Source organism: Vipera berus, assembly GCF_964194415.1.
Source record: "Vipera berus genome assembly, chromosome: 2".
Lineage (NCBI taxonomy): Eukaryota > Metazoa > Chordata > Lepidosauria > Squamata > Viperidae > Vipera > Vipera berus.
Window position 1 is genome coordinate 228,641,454 of NC_138203.1, and position 18,234 is coordinate 228,659,687.

Genomic DNA, 18,234 nt, shown 5'->3' on the forward strand with positions numbered 1-18,234 from the left:
ATTAGGGAGGGAGATAATACTTTCATACTTATTAGAAATGCACACTTAAGCCTTAGCCATATATCAGAAAATACTTCTAGAAAAGTAATAAAATGCACAAAATGGGAAAGCAGAATAGGTATTTGGAAAACAAACAACAACAACAAGCAAACATACATAGAGGAGAATGATGTAAGATGAGGATGAGAGGCATTATGCAATATGTATTCACAGGAAAAGATACTTGCAAAAATGTAATAAAACTGAACAAGAAAAAATTAAGATCAACAAATGCAGAGAAAATGGGACTTTGGAATGTGTTTTGGAATGAGTGAATCCCAATGAGTGAAAATGACTAAACAAGGAGCCTCCGCGAGGTGAAAAGGATTTAAAGAAATAAAACTGATGAAACTAAATTTGGGATGAAACTAAAGAAATGGTGACAGGAATGCTTTACAGATTTCTATGGGACTGATGGGAATATGTTCAAGTGTGGAGTTAAAACAAATGGTAGAAATTTTTGTGTTCTGAACAAAATTGATGAAGTCATATGTGCTGTGACAATTTTAAAAAATTGTAAATTTGCAGGGGTAGAACACATAACTTGAGAAATTGAAAAATATGGGTGCAGTTTACATATAGGGTGGCTGTGCAACTTACTTAACCTGCATGAAAGCTAATGATTGTAAGTATACTGTTATCATTTTCCTGTAAAGAAGGAATAACAGCCAGAGTGAATGTAAATTAAGTGATAGATTGAAAAGTGATAAAGAGCAGAATTTGTACGGGGGAAAGGGGGAAAAGCATAAGCTAGGTGGGAACTCTACAGACCAAATTCTGCTTTTCAGCAGGATGTTGAGAAATGCATGGATGTGAGAAATAAAGTTTTAGAGATAGTACATGATAAAGTGAATTGGATTGAATTGTGTAATGTTGTTTAATGTTTGTGTGAATATGTAATTGAAGGTGGCTGAATGCAGTAAGATTGGTAAATGAAAGCAGTGTGAAAAAAGACTGAATGTTTGATGAATGGTTCAGCTTTGAAGTGGGAGGGTAAGAAAGGATGTTGCAATGCCCCTTGGTTTAGTGATTTATAGATAAATATTGTTGCATTATTGGCTAAGTACTTGAATGATTTGCAGGAAATGTTAGGTAAACTGTAAGAGGCAATGAGAAATATGATTCTGAACATCAATGTATCAAATATAACGGTAAAAATATATGATTGCAATTTACGTGCAAATGGTGAACAATTGAACACACAGATGAAAATGTGTACCGGATAGAACAGTGACTAAATATAAGGAGTAAAAAAAGGGGGCAAATGTAGAGAGGACTTATATGGGTTGTTGCAAGCAACGAATGTTTGTCAAAAGAAGCAAAACTGGTTGAGTTTAAGAGCCTATTTTGTTATGTGGAAGTGATAGTTTTGTACATCAGGAAAAACATAAAAGTAAATTGAAAACAGTGGTAATGGTGTACTTAAGAAATTTTGTTATACAAAGTGATTGGGTCTAGAACGTATGACTGCTGATGACAGAGGACTGAACACAAACGTGAACAAACAATGTATGGAAAATGTACATTGAGGTGGTTTGTCATTTGGAGAGAGTGAATGAGAGTTGAATTGCACAGCAGATACAAGAAGGAAGAGTGAATGAGTTGAGAAGGAAAACAAAGACAAGGAAAGCTGTGGTTGAATGGAGTTGAGAAGAACCTAGAAAAGAGGCGAATACTTTAAAATACAAAACACAACATATGAACTTGTGGATGGACATAGTAAAATTTAGGATGGTTTGCAGGGATGGAACAATATGGAGCAGCATACTGAACTATTTCTTAACTCGCATCTTGGCTCACATCTCCTAGCTCACATTTCTATTTGTTGAATTACTGTCTCTTCTTTTTTGTGCTCTATGCAACAATGCTTATCTTGCGATTTTCATGAATGTCCATATGTGCCCATGTATGTATGTAAGCTTTCTAAACGATACTAAATTGCTGGAGATATATAAAATGGGGTAGATTGGGTTAAGAATGAATGAAAATGGGCTAGATTGGGTTAGGATTGGGTTAGGAATTAATGTCTTGGATTTTGAGTGGAACAAAAAAATTCCATACAATGAATGTCTTTTATAATAGGAGTTGAGGTTGGACAAGTTTTAGTTAAAAAAAAAAGATGGAGTACTTTAATTATTCCTGGCACTTTTGATACACCAAATGATATCCTGGTTTTGTATGGATATCAAATGATATCCTAGGAATCCTTGGAAAAGTATGTGGCATTCAGCATGCATTATGAAAACCAGTTAGCTTGATCAAGGATGTTTTGTTTTTGAAGTATTGAACTAAGCCAGCTTAGTTCCTCAAAACCACAGCATAGAAACAGTAAGCTGGGCAGTGATTCAGCTCTCCTGAGAAATGACTGCATGTGGTTATTTACCTCTTTTGTTCACTTTCCATTAATGTTTAAATATGAATGGGTTTCTAATCTTCCTGGCATTGCTATGGCTAATATTTTGGTTGCTGGAGAGTAGCAGTAGCTGCATTAATATTAGATTAGACAAGGTAACAAATTATGTTCCACATGAATGAAAATATTCATTAATGGGCTAAACGAGACAACAGAGAATAATTTCAGTGAAACTATAATTGGTAAAAATCTGTATGGCAGGATAAACTTTCAAAATTACTTCCATGGATTGCTGGATAATTTTGTAAGCCATAAAAAGAATGGGGCATCAAAAAATACCTAACAAAAATACCAACAAAGAAGAAAAACAACAGCTCTCAAAAGAAACCAGCATGGCTGCATAAAGAACTCTCTGATAAATTGAAAGATAAAAAGGACAAGTATAAGAAGTGGAAAGAGGGGCACATAACTAAGGCAGAATATCAGCAAATAGCCCGTGCCTGCAAAGATGAAGTGAGGGAAGCTAAGTCTCAAAATGAACTAAGGCTTGCGACCAAAGTCAAAAATAACAAAAAAAAGCTGCTTTCAACATATAAAAAACAAGAAAAAAAGTTAATGAAATGATTGGTCCATTAGTGGGGGAAAATGGCAAGAAGGTGACAAGCAACAGGGAGAAAGTAGAACTATTTAACTCATTTTTTGCATCTGTCTTTACACAAAGGGGGAAAAAAACAGTCCAACCTACCAAAACCAGTGCCATAAAAAACAGAATAGAAACGCAAGTTAAGATAGGCAAGAAAATGGTAAGTGAGCACCTGTCCAGCCTAGACGAGTTCAAATCACCAGGACCAGATGGATTACACCCCAAGCTTCTCAAGGAACTGGCAGACGTGATCTCAGAACCACTGAACTATATTTTTCAAAGATCCTGGAGCACTGGGGAACTACCAGAGGACTGGAAGAGAGCTGATGTAGTTCCCATCTTCAAAAAAGGGAAAAAAATAGATTCAGGAAACTACAGACCTATCAGCCTGACCTCAATACCTGGGAAGATTCTGGAAAAGATAATCAAACAACAAATCAGCGAACACCTTGATGCGAACAAAGTCATCACTAAAAGTCAACATGGGTTTGTCAAAAACAGATCATGCCAGACAAATCTTATTGCATTCTTTGACCAAGTGACAGAACTAGTGGACCAGAGGAATGCTGTGGATATAATTTACTTGGACTTCAGTAAGGCATTTGATAAAGTAGATCACAACCTACTACTTGATAAGATAGAAAAATGTGGGTTAGATAGCATCACCACCAGATGGATTCGTAGCTGGCTGACAGGCCGTACTCAGCGTGTGGTCCTCAATGGAACTGCATCTACATGGAAGGAAGTGTGTAGTGGGGTGCCCCAGGGCTGTTCAACATCTTCATCAACGATTTGGATGAGGGGATAGATGGGGAACTCATCAAATTTGCAGACGACACCAAGCTGGCAGGAATAGCCAATACTCCAGAAGATAGGCTTAAAATACAGGAGGATCTGGACAGACTCAAATACTGGGCGCTATCTAACAAAATGAAATTCAATGGTGAAAAAAGTAAGGTTCTACATTCAGGCAGGAAAAATCAAATGCACAGGTATAGTATAGGTGGTACCTTGCTTAATAGTAGTAACTGTGAGAGGGATCTCGGAGTCCTAGTAGACAATCACTTCAATATGAGCCAGCAGTGTGCTGCAGCTGCCAAAAAAGCCAACACAGTGCTAGGTTGCATTAACAGAGGGATAGAATCAAGATCACGTGAAGTACTAATACCACTTTACAATGCTTTGGTAAGGCCACACCTGGAATACTGCATCTAGTTTTGGTCACCATGATGTAAAAAAGATGTTGAGACTCTAGAAAGGGTACAGAGAAGGGCAACAAAGATTATTAGGGGACTGGAGGCTAAAACATATAGGGAACGGTTGCTGGAATTGGGTATGTGTAGTTTAACGAAGAAAAGGGTGAGGGGTGACATGATAGCAGTGTTCCAATATCTCAGGGGCTGCCACAAAGAAGAGGGAGTCAAGCTATTCTCCAAAGCACTTGAAAGCAGGACAAGAAGCAACGGATGGAAACTAGTCAAGGAGAGAAGCAACCTAGAACTAAGGAGAAACTTCCTGACAGTTAGAAAAATTAACTAGTGGAACAACCTGCCTCTAGAAGTGGTGAATGCTCCAACACTGGAAGTTTTTAAGAGGAGACTGGACAGCCATTTGCCTGAAATAGTATAGGGTTTCCTGCCTGAGCAGGGGGTTGGACTACATGACCTCCAAGGTCCCTTCCAACTTCTTCTCCTTCTTCTCCTTCTCCTTCTCCTTCTCCTTCTCCTTCTCCTTCTCCTTCTCCTTCTCCTTCTCCTTCTCCTTCTCCTTCTCCTTCTCCTTCTTCTTCTTCTTCTTCTTCTTCTTCTTCTTCTTCTTCTTCTTCTTCTTCTTATTATTATTATTATTATTATTATTATTATTATTATTATTATTATTATTATTATTATTATTATTATAACAGAAAGTGTATCTAAACCTCATTGCTACTTAGAATGAACTATGACTCAAATATAAACTAGAGGTTTGATGTTCTTGGTCAGAATGAATGCCATTGTTAGTGGCATGAAAACTAAGCATAAATGACAATGAACCACAAACATAAGGATTTGACTTCATACATTGTTTTTTCATCCCATTTTAAAAACATTCAGAAGTTGTTTTCATAGGCCACAGGTTAAAAAAAGGAAGTGAGGTTGCAGGATCCCTTCTACTGGCCCCATCTTATCTGGAACCAATTTAGCAGTATGTGTGAATGGACCTCTATAAGCAGAAATCTTTGTTGCAAAGCCAGTGGTGATGTAGTTGCTCTGCCAATGTAAGTCCTAAAGGAATGAAGATGAATTATTTCTCATGTATTGTCTCTCACTCAAATACCTGTTCATAATTGAATAGGAAATCTCCAAAAGTACCGTGACTATAGTTTGACTATAAAAGTGATAACAACATCCCCAAAGATAGCAGTAGGAAATATAAAGCAAATAATGTGGGTGAAATCACCAGGAATTGAGTTATGCTTGAAATATGGTATTTTTAAACCTGAGGATAGAAGAGAGGTTTCAAAATTGAAGGACTTTTGAGTATCTGCAAAGCTTTCCTTCTTTTCCATTCAAGGTTAGCATTAAAAACCATTGTCTCATGAAAATATAAACTAAGCTTCTAAATTAGCTGACCTCTGTTCCAGATAATTCAAAGTATTCATCACCATAGTCCAAGAGAATATTAAATGTTCATTTGTTTTAGGAACAAGTCAATCAGATAATACAGCCTGATGCTTATTCTATTCTGCACATGAGATAAGGAGATACATCTATTTGTCCCATTTTGGCACTCCAGATTTTAATTTAAATTTAATTTAATTTAAAAAGCTAAGCATAGATGAATTATTTATTGAACACAGATTAATTTAAAAGATCCTATTACTGGAAGCAGAGCAAAGATCTACAAGACTGATTCTAGGAGGAAGCAATGTATGAAAGCATGAATTTTGAAAGATATACCATGAGAAACTTATAGAAAGGGAGAAAAAAAATGTGAAAAGGAAATTGGTACATAAATACTTGTATGAGGGTTACATAACCAAAGTTCCAACCAAGGCATTTGTCTTTTTGTCTCCATGTTAAACCTGCAATCTGGAATTTGGTGCCCAGGATCCTATATGTTACAAAATGAAGTAACAGCCTCCATTAGCTTTAAACTCAAGAATGACTCTAGATCCCATATGGATTCTAGAACTTTGCTTTCAAAAATAACCAAGGATGAATAACTACAAATCAAGGCTTTCTCTGGAAGTATGCCCACCTTTCCAAAGGAGAAAGTCATGCAGGATTGTATGGGGCATGTAGGATTGGGGATCTGCACTAGAATAAGTGTAGCTAGTGTAATGTATTGGGCTTGCTTTGTTGGGGGAACACCACATGGTAATTGCTGGAAGGCTGTTTGAGCAGGGAAGCTAGCTAATGGCTCCCAGCTCCTCAGAGAACCAGTCTCCAGCACTGCTATTGGTTGCCCCTAGGGCGGCAATAGGTTGCTTCAAACCTATTGGCCGTCGCCTAGGGGCCAGGGTATAAATTGCTGCATGTGCAGCCAGCCCTGTTCTCTAGTTCAGATCCTGCAAGCAATAAATCATGATCTTTACTGAACTCACTCGCCTCGTCTTCATTCCTGCGCAACGAACCCAGTACACAACACTGGCAACGAGGATGGGATCTTGCTTCTCCGTTGAAGCTGAAAGTCACTAGGGGAGAGGCAGTGCATGCCTGGCAGGAAAAGCAATTCCTTCCCCTACGGTCAGCTAGCTAAGCCACGCTAGTGACCACGCACTCAGAGGACCAGTCCCTGGGCAATGGAGAGGCAGGATTCGAAGACGCTGAGACCCAGCCGCAAAGACCAGCAGAATGCCCAAGGTCAGAAGGCTGCAAGAATTTACCATCGAGCAACCAGAAGGATGGCCCTCGTACCTGTCCCAGGTCGAGAACTATCTTTGGGTGAACCAGGTCGCAGAGGACGGACTGAAGGCCGCCACACTACTCTGTGTGTGCGGCTCAGCGACGTTTGATCTAGCAGAGAACCTGTTTGCGCCAACACCGTTGGAGTCCGTCTCCTACACAGAATTGAAGAAGAAGCTTGGAGAACATTTCCAACCAAAGATGTCGGTGATTGCATGGTGCTACGCCTTCGAGCAAAGAATACAGCAACCAGGAGAGACCACATCTGAGTACATCATGGCCTTGAGGCAGGCCGCACGCCTGTGCCAATTCTCAGATGTCGAAGAGAGACTTCGAGACCGGCTTGTCTGTGGCCTCTGCAACTGAGAGCTACAGCAGAAACTATTTGCCAGAGAGGTCCTATCATTTTCGGATGCCCAGAAGGAAGTCATGGTGGACGAAGCTGCCAGAGGAGCCGTCCGAGCTATCCGGCCTGCCAAAACAATGCAACGCAAAGAAGCCGTCCACCACGAGGACACAGAACTCACAGAAAGCCCCGAAGAAGACACTGATGTCGACAAGTTGCACAGACAACCCGACCAACAGCACTGCAGCAGCAAGCAACAAGAGACTACTTACAAGGCACATCCCTTGCCTAGATGTCCAGGTTGTGGCAGCCGCCACCAATGCTTGGACTGCAGGTTCCAGACAGCCATGTGCTGGGCCTGCGGAAAAACTGGCCACATTTCATCCATCTGCAGAGGTCGCCAGAGGGACTGGCCAGTGAAACACCAGTTGGAAGATCCAACCAGGAGAGGTACTGGGGGCCCGGGGCCATACAGCATGGGGTTTTGCTCAAGCCACAGAAACTTCTGCCATACTAGGGCCTGCCGCCCGATTAAGCCCTAGTATAGACTTCAGGTGGAGCTGCAAGGGGTCCCCTGTAAGATGGAGCTGGACACAGGCTCCGCTATTTCAATTATTTCCCTTGAAACATTTAATTTTGTTTGTAGTCGCATTAAGAGATGCACTAAGCTGAGGCCCTCTGACATAATTCTAACAGATTTTCAGAACGCCAGAGTCGCAGTCAAGGGTGAAGCCACCTTGGCTGTTAAATTTAAGGGTTTTTCAGGGTACCTGGATGTTGTCGTAGTAGGGGGTCAGAGAATGAGCCTAATTGGACTTGATTGGTTCGATGCGCTAGGCATCCAAGTAACCGGAATCAACCAGACACAAGTCGTGAGTCTAGTGACAGTTTACGAGGAATTCGCAGTCATATTTGATTCAGCCCCAGGAACTTACATGGGCCCTTACATGGACTAGCATTCACGAAAAAAGTTTGCAGGACCTGAAGACACTTCTGTCAGTCAGTTCCACTATCACTCATTTCAAGGAGTCTAAACCAGTTTGCTTAGCGTGTGACGCGTCCCCATACAGGGTGGGTGCAGTCTTGAGTCACTTAGAGAAAGATGGAACTCAAGTTCCCATTGCTTTTTATTCAAGGACACTGTCCTCTGCTGAGCATAATTCTGCTCAAATTGACAAGAGGCATTGGCCATTGTAGCTGGAGTTAAAAAATTCCACGACTACTTATATGGCAGGGACTTCACGGTCTTCACAGACCACAAACCGCTATTGGGGTTCTTCACTACAGACAAACAGACACCCCTAGGATGCTGAGATGGTCTATTTTTTTATCGGCTTATATGTATAAGCTGAGTCACAAACCCGGCAAAGAGATGGGCCATGCAGACGGCCTGAGCAGGCTTCCACTACCACAAATCGAACCAGATCCAGCCCCAGCAGCCCGTGTTTTGTCCATTCAGGACTTGCCAGAGTTTCCCCTCCACGCAGGGGACATAGCTGCAGAAACGGCGGCTGACAAGACACTGAGTAGAGTGCTTTCTTGGGTACACACAGGGTGGTTGGATAAAAGCCCAGGACCTGAATTTCAGAGTTATTTTACAAGACGACATGAGCTATCAGCTCACAAGTGTTGTATTCTTTGGGGGAACAGGGTCATAGTTCCTACCTCACTAAGAGACAGGGTTTTACAATCACTGCATGAAGGCCACTGTATGAAAGCTTTAGATAGAAGCTACTTATGGTGGCCAGGATTAGATAAGGCCTTTGAGGCCCAGGTGCATGGATGTTATACATGCCCAGCAATCAAGGCCTGAAATACTGCATGCTCCAGTTCACAGGTGGGAGGAGACTCACACTCCCTGGTCTAGAATTCACATAGACTTCGCTGGGCCCTTTCAGGGACAGCTCTTCCTTATAGTGGTCAACAGCCACTCTAAATGGCTTGAAGTAATACCAGTTGCAAACATGACTACTGCCAGGACCATCCAGGTGCTTAAGAAACTCTTTGCCACGCTTGGGCTGCCAGACGTCATAGTATCCGACAACGGAGCCCAATTTACTGTGGCAGAATTTCAGGCATTTCTGAGAGTGAACCTAATTAGGCATGCAACATCGGCCCTGTTTCACCCTTCTACTAATGGTCAAGCTGAATGCATGGTTTGCACCACAAAAGAATCACTGAAGCATATAGTGACTGGGGACTGGCACCACAGACTGGCAGAGCTTTTGCTTTGCCAACATTCCACGCCATGCACAGCTACAGGGAAAAGCTCAGCAGATTTGCGCTGGGGGAGGCGATTGATCACGAAACTGGACAGGTTGCACCCAGACCAGGTGGCAACAGAAGCCTCTCAACCAAAACCCCTGAGGGGGCTGCAAGTGGGCGACGGGGTGTGGGCCAGGAACTATGGGCATGGGAATTTGTGGGTGCCAGGAAAAATCACTAAAATGTCAGGCCCTCTCTCTTATGAGGGTGGGCAAGTTGTCTGGCACCACATCGATCAGCTTAGGAAGCATTTCCCAGAACGGCCACTAAGCGAGGACTTTGTCATAAGTCCTTACCTGGAGCCGCAAACTGGTAGCCAGGCCGATCCGTGCATAGACTCTGAAGGCTTAAACAACCAAAGCAACGGGGAGTTGGCCGTAGAGGAGGGAAGCCCAGAAGTGCAACATGGGTCCCTTGATGGAGAAAGCCAACCTGAGTTATACAGCCACTGTGCTAACTCTGCTGAACAAACTGACTCTGGGGTGGGCCAACCTGGAAAGGCCAGCCAGAGAGCACCAAGCCATCCTGAACTGCTTGAACTGAGAGACACTGGTCTACCCAGCCCGGTGGGCAAGCTGGTAGGCCAGGAAGTGCCTGGGTCCCCCAGGCGTTCCACAAGGGCTCGCAAACCTCCTGCTTATCTGCAAGATTATGTCCTGAAATAATAAAGCTATAATGTTGTATGTACCTCTTGCGCTGCCTGCTGACCTACAAGATTGTCTGAACAATGAAGCTATGATGTTGTAAGTGCCTTACTGAGCTGCTAAGAGGAAACCTGTTTTCACACGATTGTTAACCCTTTGTAAATTGTATTGCTGTAATTACTTCTGTTAATGTTTGTTCTAGGGGGGAGGGGTGTAATGTATTGGGCTTGCTTTGTTGGGGGAACACCACGTGGTAATTGCTGGAAGGCTGTTTGAGCAGGGAAGCTAGCTAACGGCTCCCAGCTCCTCAGACAACCAGTCTCCAGAGCTGCTATTGGTTGCCCCTAGGGCGGCAATAGGTTGCTTCAAACCTATTGGCTGCCGCCTAGGGGCCAGGGTATAAATTGCTGCATCTGCAGCCCTGTTCTCTAGTTCAGATCCTGCAAGCAATAAACCATGATCTTTGCTGAACTCACTTGCCTCGTCTTCATTCCTGCGCAATGAACCCAGTACACAACAGCTAGCATTTTATGAAAGTGGCACTTTGCAACGGGTGATGGCTGATTTGTGAAAGCATCCATAATATGTTACCAGAACCCCAACCTCAAATCTCTAAAATGTTGAAGCTCTTCAATGTTAGTCATACAACTTAAAAAGCACAAGATACTGGTTATAATAATAGTAGTTGCTTACAAATAGATGGGAAATACTATCACTGAAGATTTGAAAGATCTACTAATGAATGGAAAGAAATATCAAGGAAAACACTCTCCAGATGCAATTCAGTCCAGGGCCACTGACAGACTAAACTATCTGATTTGTTTAAACTATTTTTACTTCTACAACTTCAAACACTTATTTTTTTGAATATAACAGATTTTTAGCATTTATATTTGATCCAGTCACTTGATTGTGTTGTTGATATAGTACTCCATGCTAGAATCATCTACAATTTAATTATTTCAGTACCACGTCATGATCTTTCAACTAGAAGGTAACACATAGTGACCTAAGCTGATCTCAGAAGCTAAAAAAATTCAGGCCTAGCTAACATTTGGATGAGAAACCAGCAAGAAAGTCCAGAGCTGTGAACTGGACCAGAAAGTCAAAAACATATCCCAAAAGATGACTGACAATGGCAACTCATTTTCATGGTATTATTAAGAACATTTTGAGGGCGGGTCCAATAATCATCATTAGTTAAGGTTGATTGAACACAGAACTTTACAATTATTAAGCCATTAAATTTTGCCCTATCCCTAAATTTGAGTGTTTGATTCAAATGCTTGAACGTTAGAATTATCTGGATATTTGGGGAGGGGGGAGAGATGTTTGAAGAAGAAATCCAACCAGATTTGATTTTAGGACTTAGATGTGATTTTATTCATTTATTTATGTGTATCCCACCTTTATTATTTTTATCAATAACTCAAGGTGCTGAAATTACATAATATTCCTTCATCCTCCTATTCCATGTCTGTTGCCAATCCAATGTTCAGTTTTCTGCATCACAGTGTAAGGTGAATAGTCTCACGATGGAAAAGATCCAGTTTAATTCAACAATGTTAATCTTAAGTTTAGAAAAGTAAACCTTAGGGAAACATATTTTTGTTTTATGTGTTTTCTGCTTCAGAATGCAAATAAAAAATCCAGTATGGGAACAAAAATGATTAGGTGATCAGGATGATTTAGACATCCTTGGTCTTCTTTCTCTTGGCTCCTACCAAGTAATATCTCCCGTCACAACATTCCATTTCAGAGATAGTTTAGAGTAGAATATTTTCATAGCAATAAATTAGACAAGGTAATTTAAGCACTGTGCTTAAATTCTGCTTTCTAATAATTTTTTTTTCAAATTCCTCCTTAATTCCTAAATGGTAAACCAATTAAAGTGTTTTCACTTATTTCAGAAAAGGCTTCAAGCTAGAGAAGACCTGATGAGTCCTTGCCCCCTTCCATTTTATTTATAAGTGTGTGCAGAAGGACTTTCATCTGCCATTCAGAGAGGGGGAAAAACTGATCTCTACTTCACTCTCTGTTATTTTTCATAAGCTTCTTTTTTTGTACTTGTTAGATTCAGAACATACTTTTTTTTCTATTTCCAGGTTTTTCATTGGAGCAGAAATTAAAACTGTAGGGATTTTTTTTAAAAAAAAAGCAAATATTTTGATGAAATCTAGCACTAGGAGCAAATTTATCACTGACTGTAGGGCTACATTCTCTAAACCTAGGTATCCTATGGTTTCAGACATTAATGCCATAGAATATTTAGAATGACTGTTAAATTCATCTTCAGCATCAAAATGTGCTGAATTGTGAATTAATGTTTGTCAGCCGTAATTTGTTGTTCTACTTGGTGGTGCTAATTAGCCTTTCATTAATACCTCATTGATATTTGGAAGTGTTATGTGCATGTACTTGTCTTGGTTTACCTTGAATGTTAATATGGTATTTATACCAGTTTTACTGATAGATTGAACTCTTGAGTGGCTCATCAGCTTCATGCATTTCTGCAGCTGGATAGCTAATTTAGTATGCCTCAAATTATGGGCCATAAACTACTCAATATATCCTATTAAACTTCTGTATTTAGCCTGAGCACAGAAAGTCTATAGATCAGGAAAGTTCAGATTTCAATAGATTAGAGGACTTCATTGCCCCATGAGAATTTCCTTTTCAATTAATATTTGACAGTGATGCCTTATGTAATATTTTTGGACAATGATTTTTAAAAAGGCAAATCATTCTTAAATAGTTGGACAATACTGGGTAAGTATATTATATTAGCTGGACAATATTAGGTCAGTATATTATTGGTATCATTAGATAAAACAGGTTAATTCAACTAGGTTTTATTTGTAAAATGACCTCAAAAGTTTCACAAATATGCTTCAAAAAATTTGTGAAGCTTTCTAGGTCAATTTGCAAATAAAACTGTTCTGAGAAAGAAATATCACTGTTCTTCAATCATGTTGACTGATACTTTTGAAAAAAGAAATCAGCTTTTAAAAAAGGTTGCTTTCTGAAAGTTTTGAATCTGAAATGTTTCCTGTGCTACTGTTGACAACATTGTCTGCTGTGGCATAATTTCTTTTCTTGTGTGCTGTCAGAAATCTGGTTTTCCAAGCACCATTTAAAAAAACTATTGGAAGTCTATGTAGATGGAAATAAATATCCAATTTTGTTTTAGAGGGGACAGGGGATAGCATGTATACTGCAAAAATGCATTGACTAAAAATGTCAAAGCCTTTGTTAGATTTTAATTCTCATTTTCATCCTGTTTTTCAAGGCAGTTTCATATAGTATTTCTTTCTCCAATTTTATCATCACTGTCTCAATCCTCTGAGACAGGTTGGGCTGAAAGAGTAAGTTATTAACTAAAAAGCATCTGATGAATTTCTCTACCTGAATACAACTTTAAAACTCTTTAGTCTTGGTCTAATACCTTAGCTATATTACATGCTATGTGTGGTATGTACTACATGTAAATGGAGTCTGAAACAAAATACTGCAGTGTGGATTGCTATCATCTATTCATCCTTTTTCCAAGATATAATATATCGTTTCCCCATTTTTGTTCCCTCTCCTGTTCAGCAGTCAGCCAACATTATGGGGTCACTGAACACAGTTCTCACTATGTTCATTTGGAGATGTATATCTATATCTATCTATCTATCTATCTATCTATCTATCTATCTATCTATCTATCTATCTATCTATCTAGTCTGCTGATCCCTATTTCTTGTGAGTGGATGATACCCTTTTTAAAACAGGAGGCTGATGCTGTGTCTATTTAGAAATTAGACATTTTCAATAGAATTTATTCTCTTGAATTTGTGCAATGTTTGAAGCCTAAATTATAGTTAATCAGATTGTTAAAGTCTACTGTAGTACATCATTGGGTATCTACATTAGTCATCTCTAGAGTTCATCATCTGGGGATCAAGAGGAAGCAAGAATCAGGCTCAATCTAATTTTAAGTAGCTTTCATCACTATCTGGCACTGAACTCACTACAAGAGAAAGGCATCAGTGGACTTGAATGAGAACCCCAAGTTTTGGGGAGGGAATTGAAGTCTAAGCTTCCAGTCTTAATTCAAAGTGTTAATATAGAACCTCAGTAATTTGAGAGAGTGCCACTCACCCAAGTATTTAAATCAACTAAGTGGTTCTTTTCTAAGAGGCTCTCTCATTGTTGGGACATGCGCATTATGAAGAATTACTAATGTTTATTCCTTTGCTATTCTTTACCATGATATCTATGATATAGGCTAGGTAAGAAGTGTTTATCCAAACATATATGCATAATGTTGATTGAGCATGCTCAGGATTCATGGAATTCTAATTGTTTACAGAAGGATTGTTACATCCAAGATTTACAGAAGGATTGTTACATCCAAGAAATCAAGGATGGAGGAAAGGGAATCGAAAGGAGTGATCATCTGCTCTGATGTCCCAAACATATTTCATGTATATAACTGCTATTTTTCAGATTCAGCAAAAGATTTAATTGAAACTTGCTGTGCTGCTGGACAACAATGGGCCATTGATAACAATGAATGTATGGAAATTCCAGTAAGTGGAACAGGTGGTGATATTTGCAGGTATGTAAAATAAAAGTTTTTTCAAACACACACACACACACACACACAAATTTGAGTTTACAAATATCCTGCACACTATAATATAATCAACTTTATGTTCTTTATGTCAGGTTGAAGTATATTCCATAGATAATACTACTGTCATATATATTGCGATGATGATGATGATGATGATGGAGCTTTTCAGGCATTTTCTAATAAATGTGGATTTAATGTCAAGGAAATACTTAAATGCTTCATTCTAGAATTTCAGATTTCTCAAAATCTATTCACATCTATTATCACAACTCTAGAAGAGATTATGTATTATCAGACTTCCATGAATAATGTTTTTTCCCAATGCAACTATCTGCATCCTTTACAAAACACTAGTTGTCATGGCAGGGCTGTTGTGAAGGCACAGAATTCTTTTGTGCAAATTTTAAAAAGATGTCCCTGAAATGGAGAGAGTTCATGCTCCCTGTGCCACCTTGCTTACAAACAATTTTTTCATAAACAAGCTGAGGACTTTCTCCACTGGAAGTGGTAGACCACTCTTTTTTTGTTGTTGTTCTTTTATCCCAAACCCAACAACTCTCAACTATGATGCCTTTTGATTGTATTTGTTTTAATATTTTGATTTTAAAATTATTTTTATTTTAAGCCACCTAGAGTCACTTTTTGGTGGGATGGGCTGAAATAGAAATATGGTAAGTAAGTAAATAAGGAAAGTGCCACTGATTCTCTGTACTTTGCTGGTGCCCTCTCAATGTGATGCTCTTACACAAAGCTCAGTCTAAATAACCGAACATAGTGGCCCTCACCAACACTGACAGGGCAAGCTACTGTATATACAGTAAATATAGTGCAAGTTCCACTCCCTTTGGCACTGAAGAAGTCTGGTTGTCAACACTGCAGCGATCTTGGCTGAAGCCATTTTTGCTTTGTTTTCAGTTGCCACAGTACTGAGAGGGGGGATGAGTGCTTTTAAGGTTAGACTAAATAATTTGTCCTGTGGGAACCAAGGTCATAGCTGCCTGACTTTTGGTGTTCTGAGCCTTCTGTTAGAAAGCCAGCCAAAGTATTCTATTGGGAAATATGGATAATTACATAGTGCTGGGGTGGGAAATTCAACTTTGTAACATTGTAACGCTTGGGAGGGAACTCCAGACTTGGTTTCACTTTTGACTGTGCTGATACTTTGTAGCCAATAAACATGTTCTTAAAGGAAATCTCTTGCCTTGGAGTTCTGCTTTTACTGGTCTCATCTATCAGAACCATGACATTGGTATCAAAATGTCTGCAAGCAAAGAATCAAGCTCAGAGAGCACCAAGGAGTCCCCCATTGTGTATTCTGTCACCCATATGACTGTTTGCAGATTAAGAGTTCAGTTCCTTCATATATCTCTAAGTGTGCTGCAGCTGCCCAAAATGACAACACAATTCTAGGCTGCATTAACAAAGAGATAGAATCAAGATCACATGAAGTGTTAATACCACTTTATTATTGCCTTGGTAAGGCCACACTTGGAATACTGCATCCAGTTTTGGTCATCACGATGTAAAAAAAGATGTTGAGACACTATAAAGAGTACAGAGAAGAGCATCAAAGATGATTAGGGGACTGGAGGCTAAGGAACGGTTGATGGAATTGTGTATGTCTAGTTTTATGAAGAGAAGGATGAGGGGTTACATGATAGCAGTGTTCAATATCTCATGGGCTGCTGCAAAGAAGAGGGAGTCAAGCTATTCTCCAAAGCACTTGTAGGCAGGACAAGAAGCAACGGATGGAAACTAATCAAGTAGAGAAGCAACCTAGAACTAAGGAGAAATTTCCTGACAGTTAGAACAATTAATCAGTGGAACAACTTGCCTTCAGAAGTTGTGAATACTCCAACACTGGAAGTTTTTAAGAAGAGATCAGACAACCACTTGTCTGAAATGATATAGGGTTTTCTGCCTGAGGAGGGGGTTGGACTAGAAGACCTCCAAGGTCCCTTTCAACTCTGTTATTCTATTCTAATAGTGAGTGCACTATTGAAGATATATAAAGGAACAGAACTCTTGATCTAAAGCAGTAGAGGTATTCCAGTAAAGAAAAAGAAATCTAATTATTCTAGCTGTGAAGAAAACAAAAAAACAAAAAACCAAGCTAACACATTGAGAAATTAAATTGTTGAAGTTCACATTTAAAATGCTCCCTGAATAAAAAGGTGTAGTATTTTAATGGATCTTTATTTTCATTGCATATGCCAGTGTCAGGCTGAATTCATAGTCATAAAATTCTATTAATTTCAAAGCAACTCACTGTAACATAATTTCCAAAACATAGCTAATCTTTATATTGTGACTTTACAAAAAAAAGTGTCTTGTGATAAAAACATGGCATTCCGTACTGTGACAGAATGGAGAGAATAAATACCATCTGCCATTCTGTCATGTGATCTTCCAACCATACAAACTATTTGTGATAACTTGAGGTAGGAAAAGAGCTTGGACACATACATACACAGTTTCAGTGCTAAGAATCTGGCAGGGAGTTAGCGGTGTTGAGCTTTAAAGTGAAGAAGAAATAAAGTGACTTGTGAATAAAGATGCCATTTGGCAGTCTTGGGCTGCTGAACAAATACAGAATTCAGGATGATTTTGGCATACAAATTGATATGCAGGGAGGAAAATGACAGGATATGGGAACTATCTAGCTAGCTCAGATTTCCAGAGACAGAAAAAGTTCAATTCACCCTAAAGAAGATCAAGGTTGTTGCAGCCATAGGAGATTGCTAGCAAGCAGGCTCTAGAGTCTAGACATTTTGGTGCCCTAAGCAAAATCACTTTCTGGCACCTTCTATGTTTTGGCTCATCTTCCAATTTTATTAAAAATTTCAAAGAGGCACTTTCTTGTTTCTTTTTTTCTTCGAGTTGAGCTTTGTACTTATGATTTTCAGCCCCAGATATTTTTTTTTTCTTTTCTGGGACATTTTCACCTTATTTACACAGCAAATAATTTTAATTACATCATCATCTATTGTTGTCATTGTTGTTTGTCATTGTACTGATTCCTCTGTCAAGAATCCTGAACAAGCCATGATTTTCAAACATCAAAAACATCTGCCAGGCTACCTCACTTCTTTTACATGGACAATTTTGCAGCTGTGTGGAAAAACACCATCTAAAATGGAATGTCTGCTCAATTCTGTCCAACTGTATGCTATTTACAGCTAAATATTGCAATGGAATATGGATTGGACAAATGTGTCACTCTTCCATCAAAAAGGGAAAGATTAGTAAAACTGGAGGAATTGAAACACCCTGTGAAAATAACATTAAGAGTCTGGATGAAGATTTTATTCATTTATTTATCTAGTAAGAAAATTTATAGGGCTGCCAATTCACTCATGGTGACTATGAGCAGCTTACAAAGATAAAATTCCAGTAAAAAACCAATAAACCCCCAACCCCCTGGTTACAACAATTG

At 39.4% G+C, this 18,234-nt stretch overlaps 1 protein-coding gene across 1 annotated transcript in view; it reads left to right on the forward strand.

The window, feature by feature from the left end:
• Nucleotides 1–18,234, forward strand: part of FBLN2 (fibulin 2) — a gene marked incomplete at its 3' end in the record, with an annotated part of 142,183 nt that overhangs the window by 48,750 nt on the left and 75,199 nt on the right. Inside the window, exon 2 of the mRNA XM_081315622.1 lies at nt 14,669–14,780. Within this exon, the coding sequence (XP_081171748.1) occupies nt 14,669–14,780 (112 nt within the window). The remainder of the gene's footprint in view (nt 1–14,668; nt 14,781–18,234) is intronic.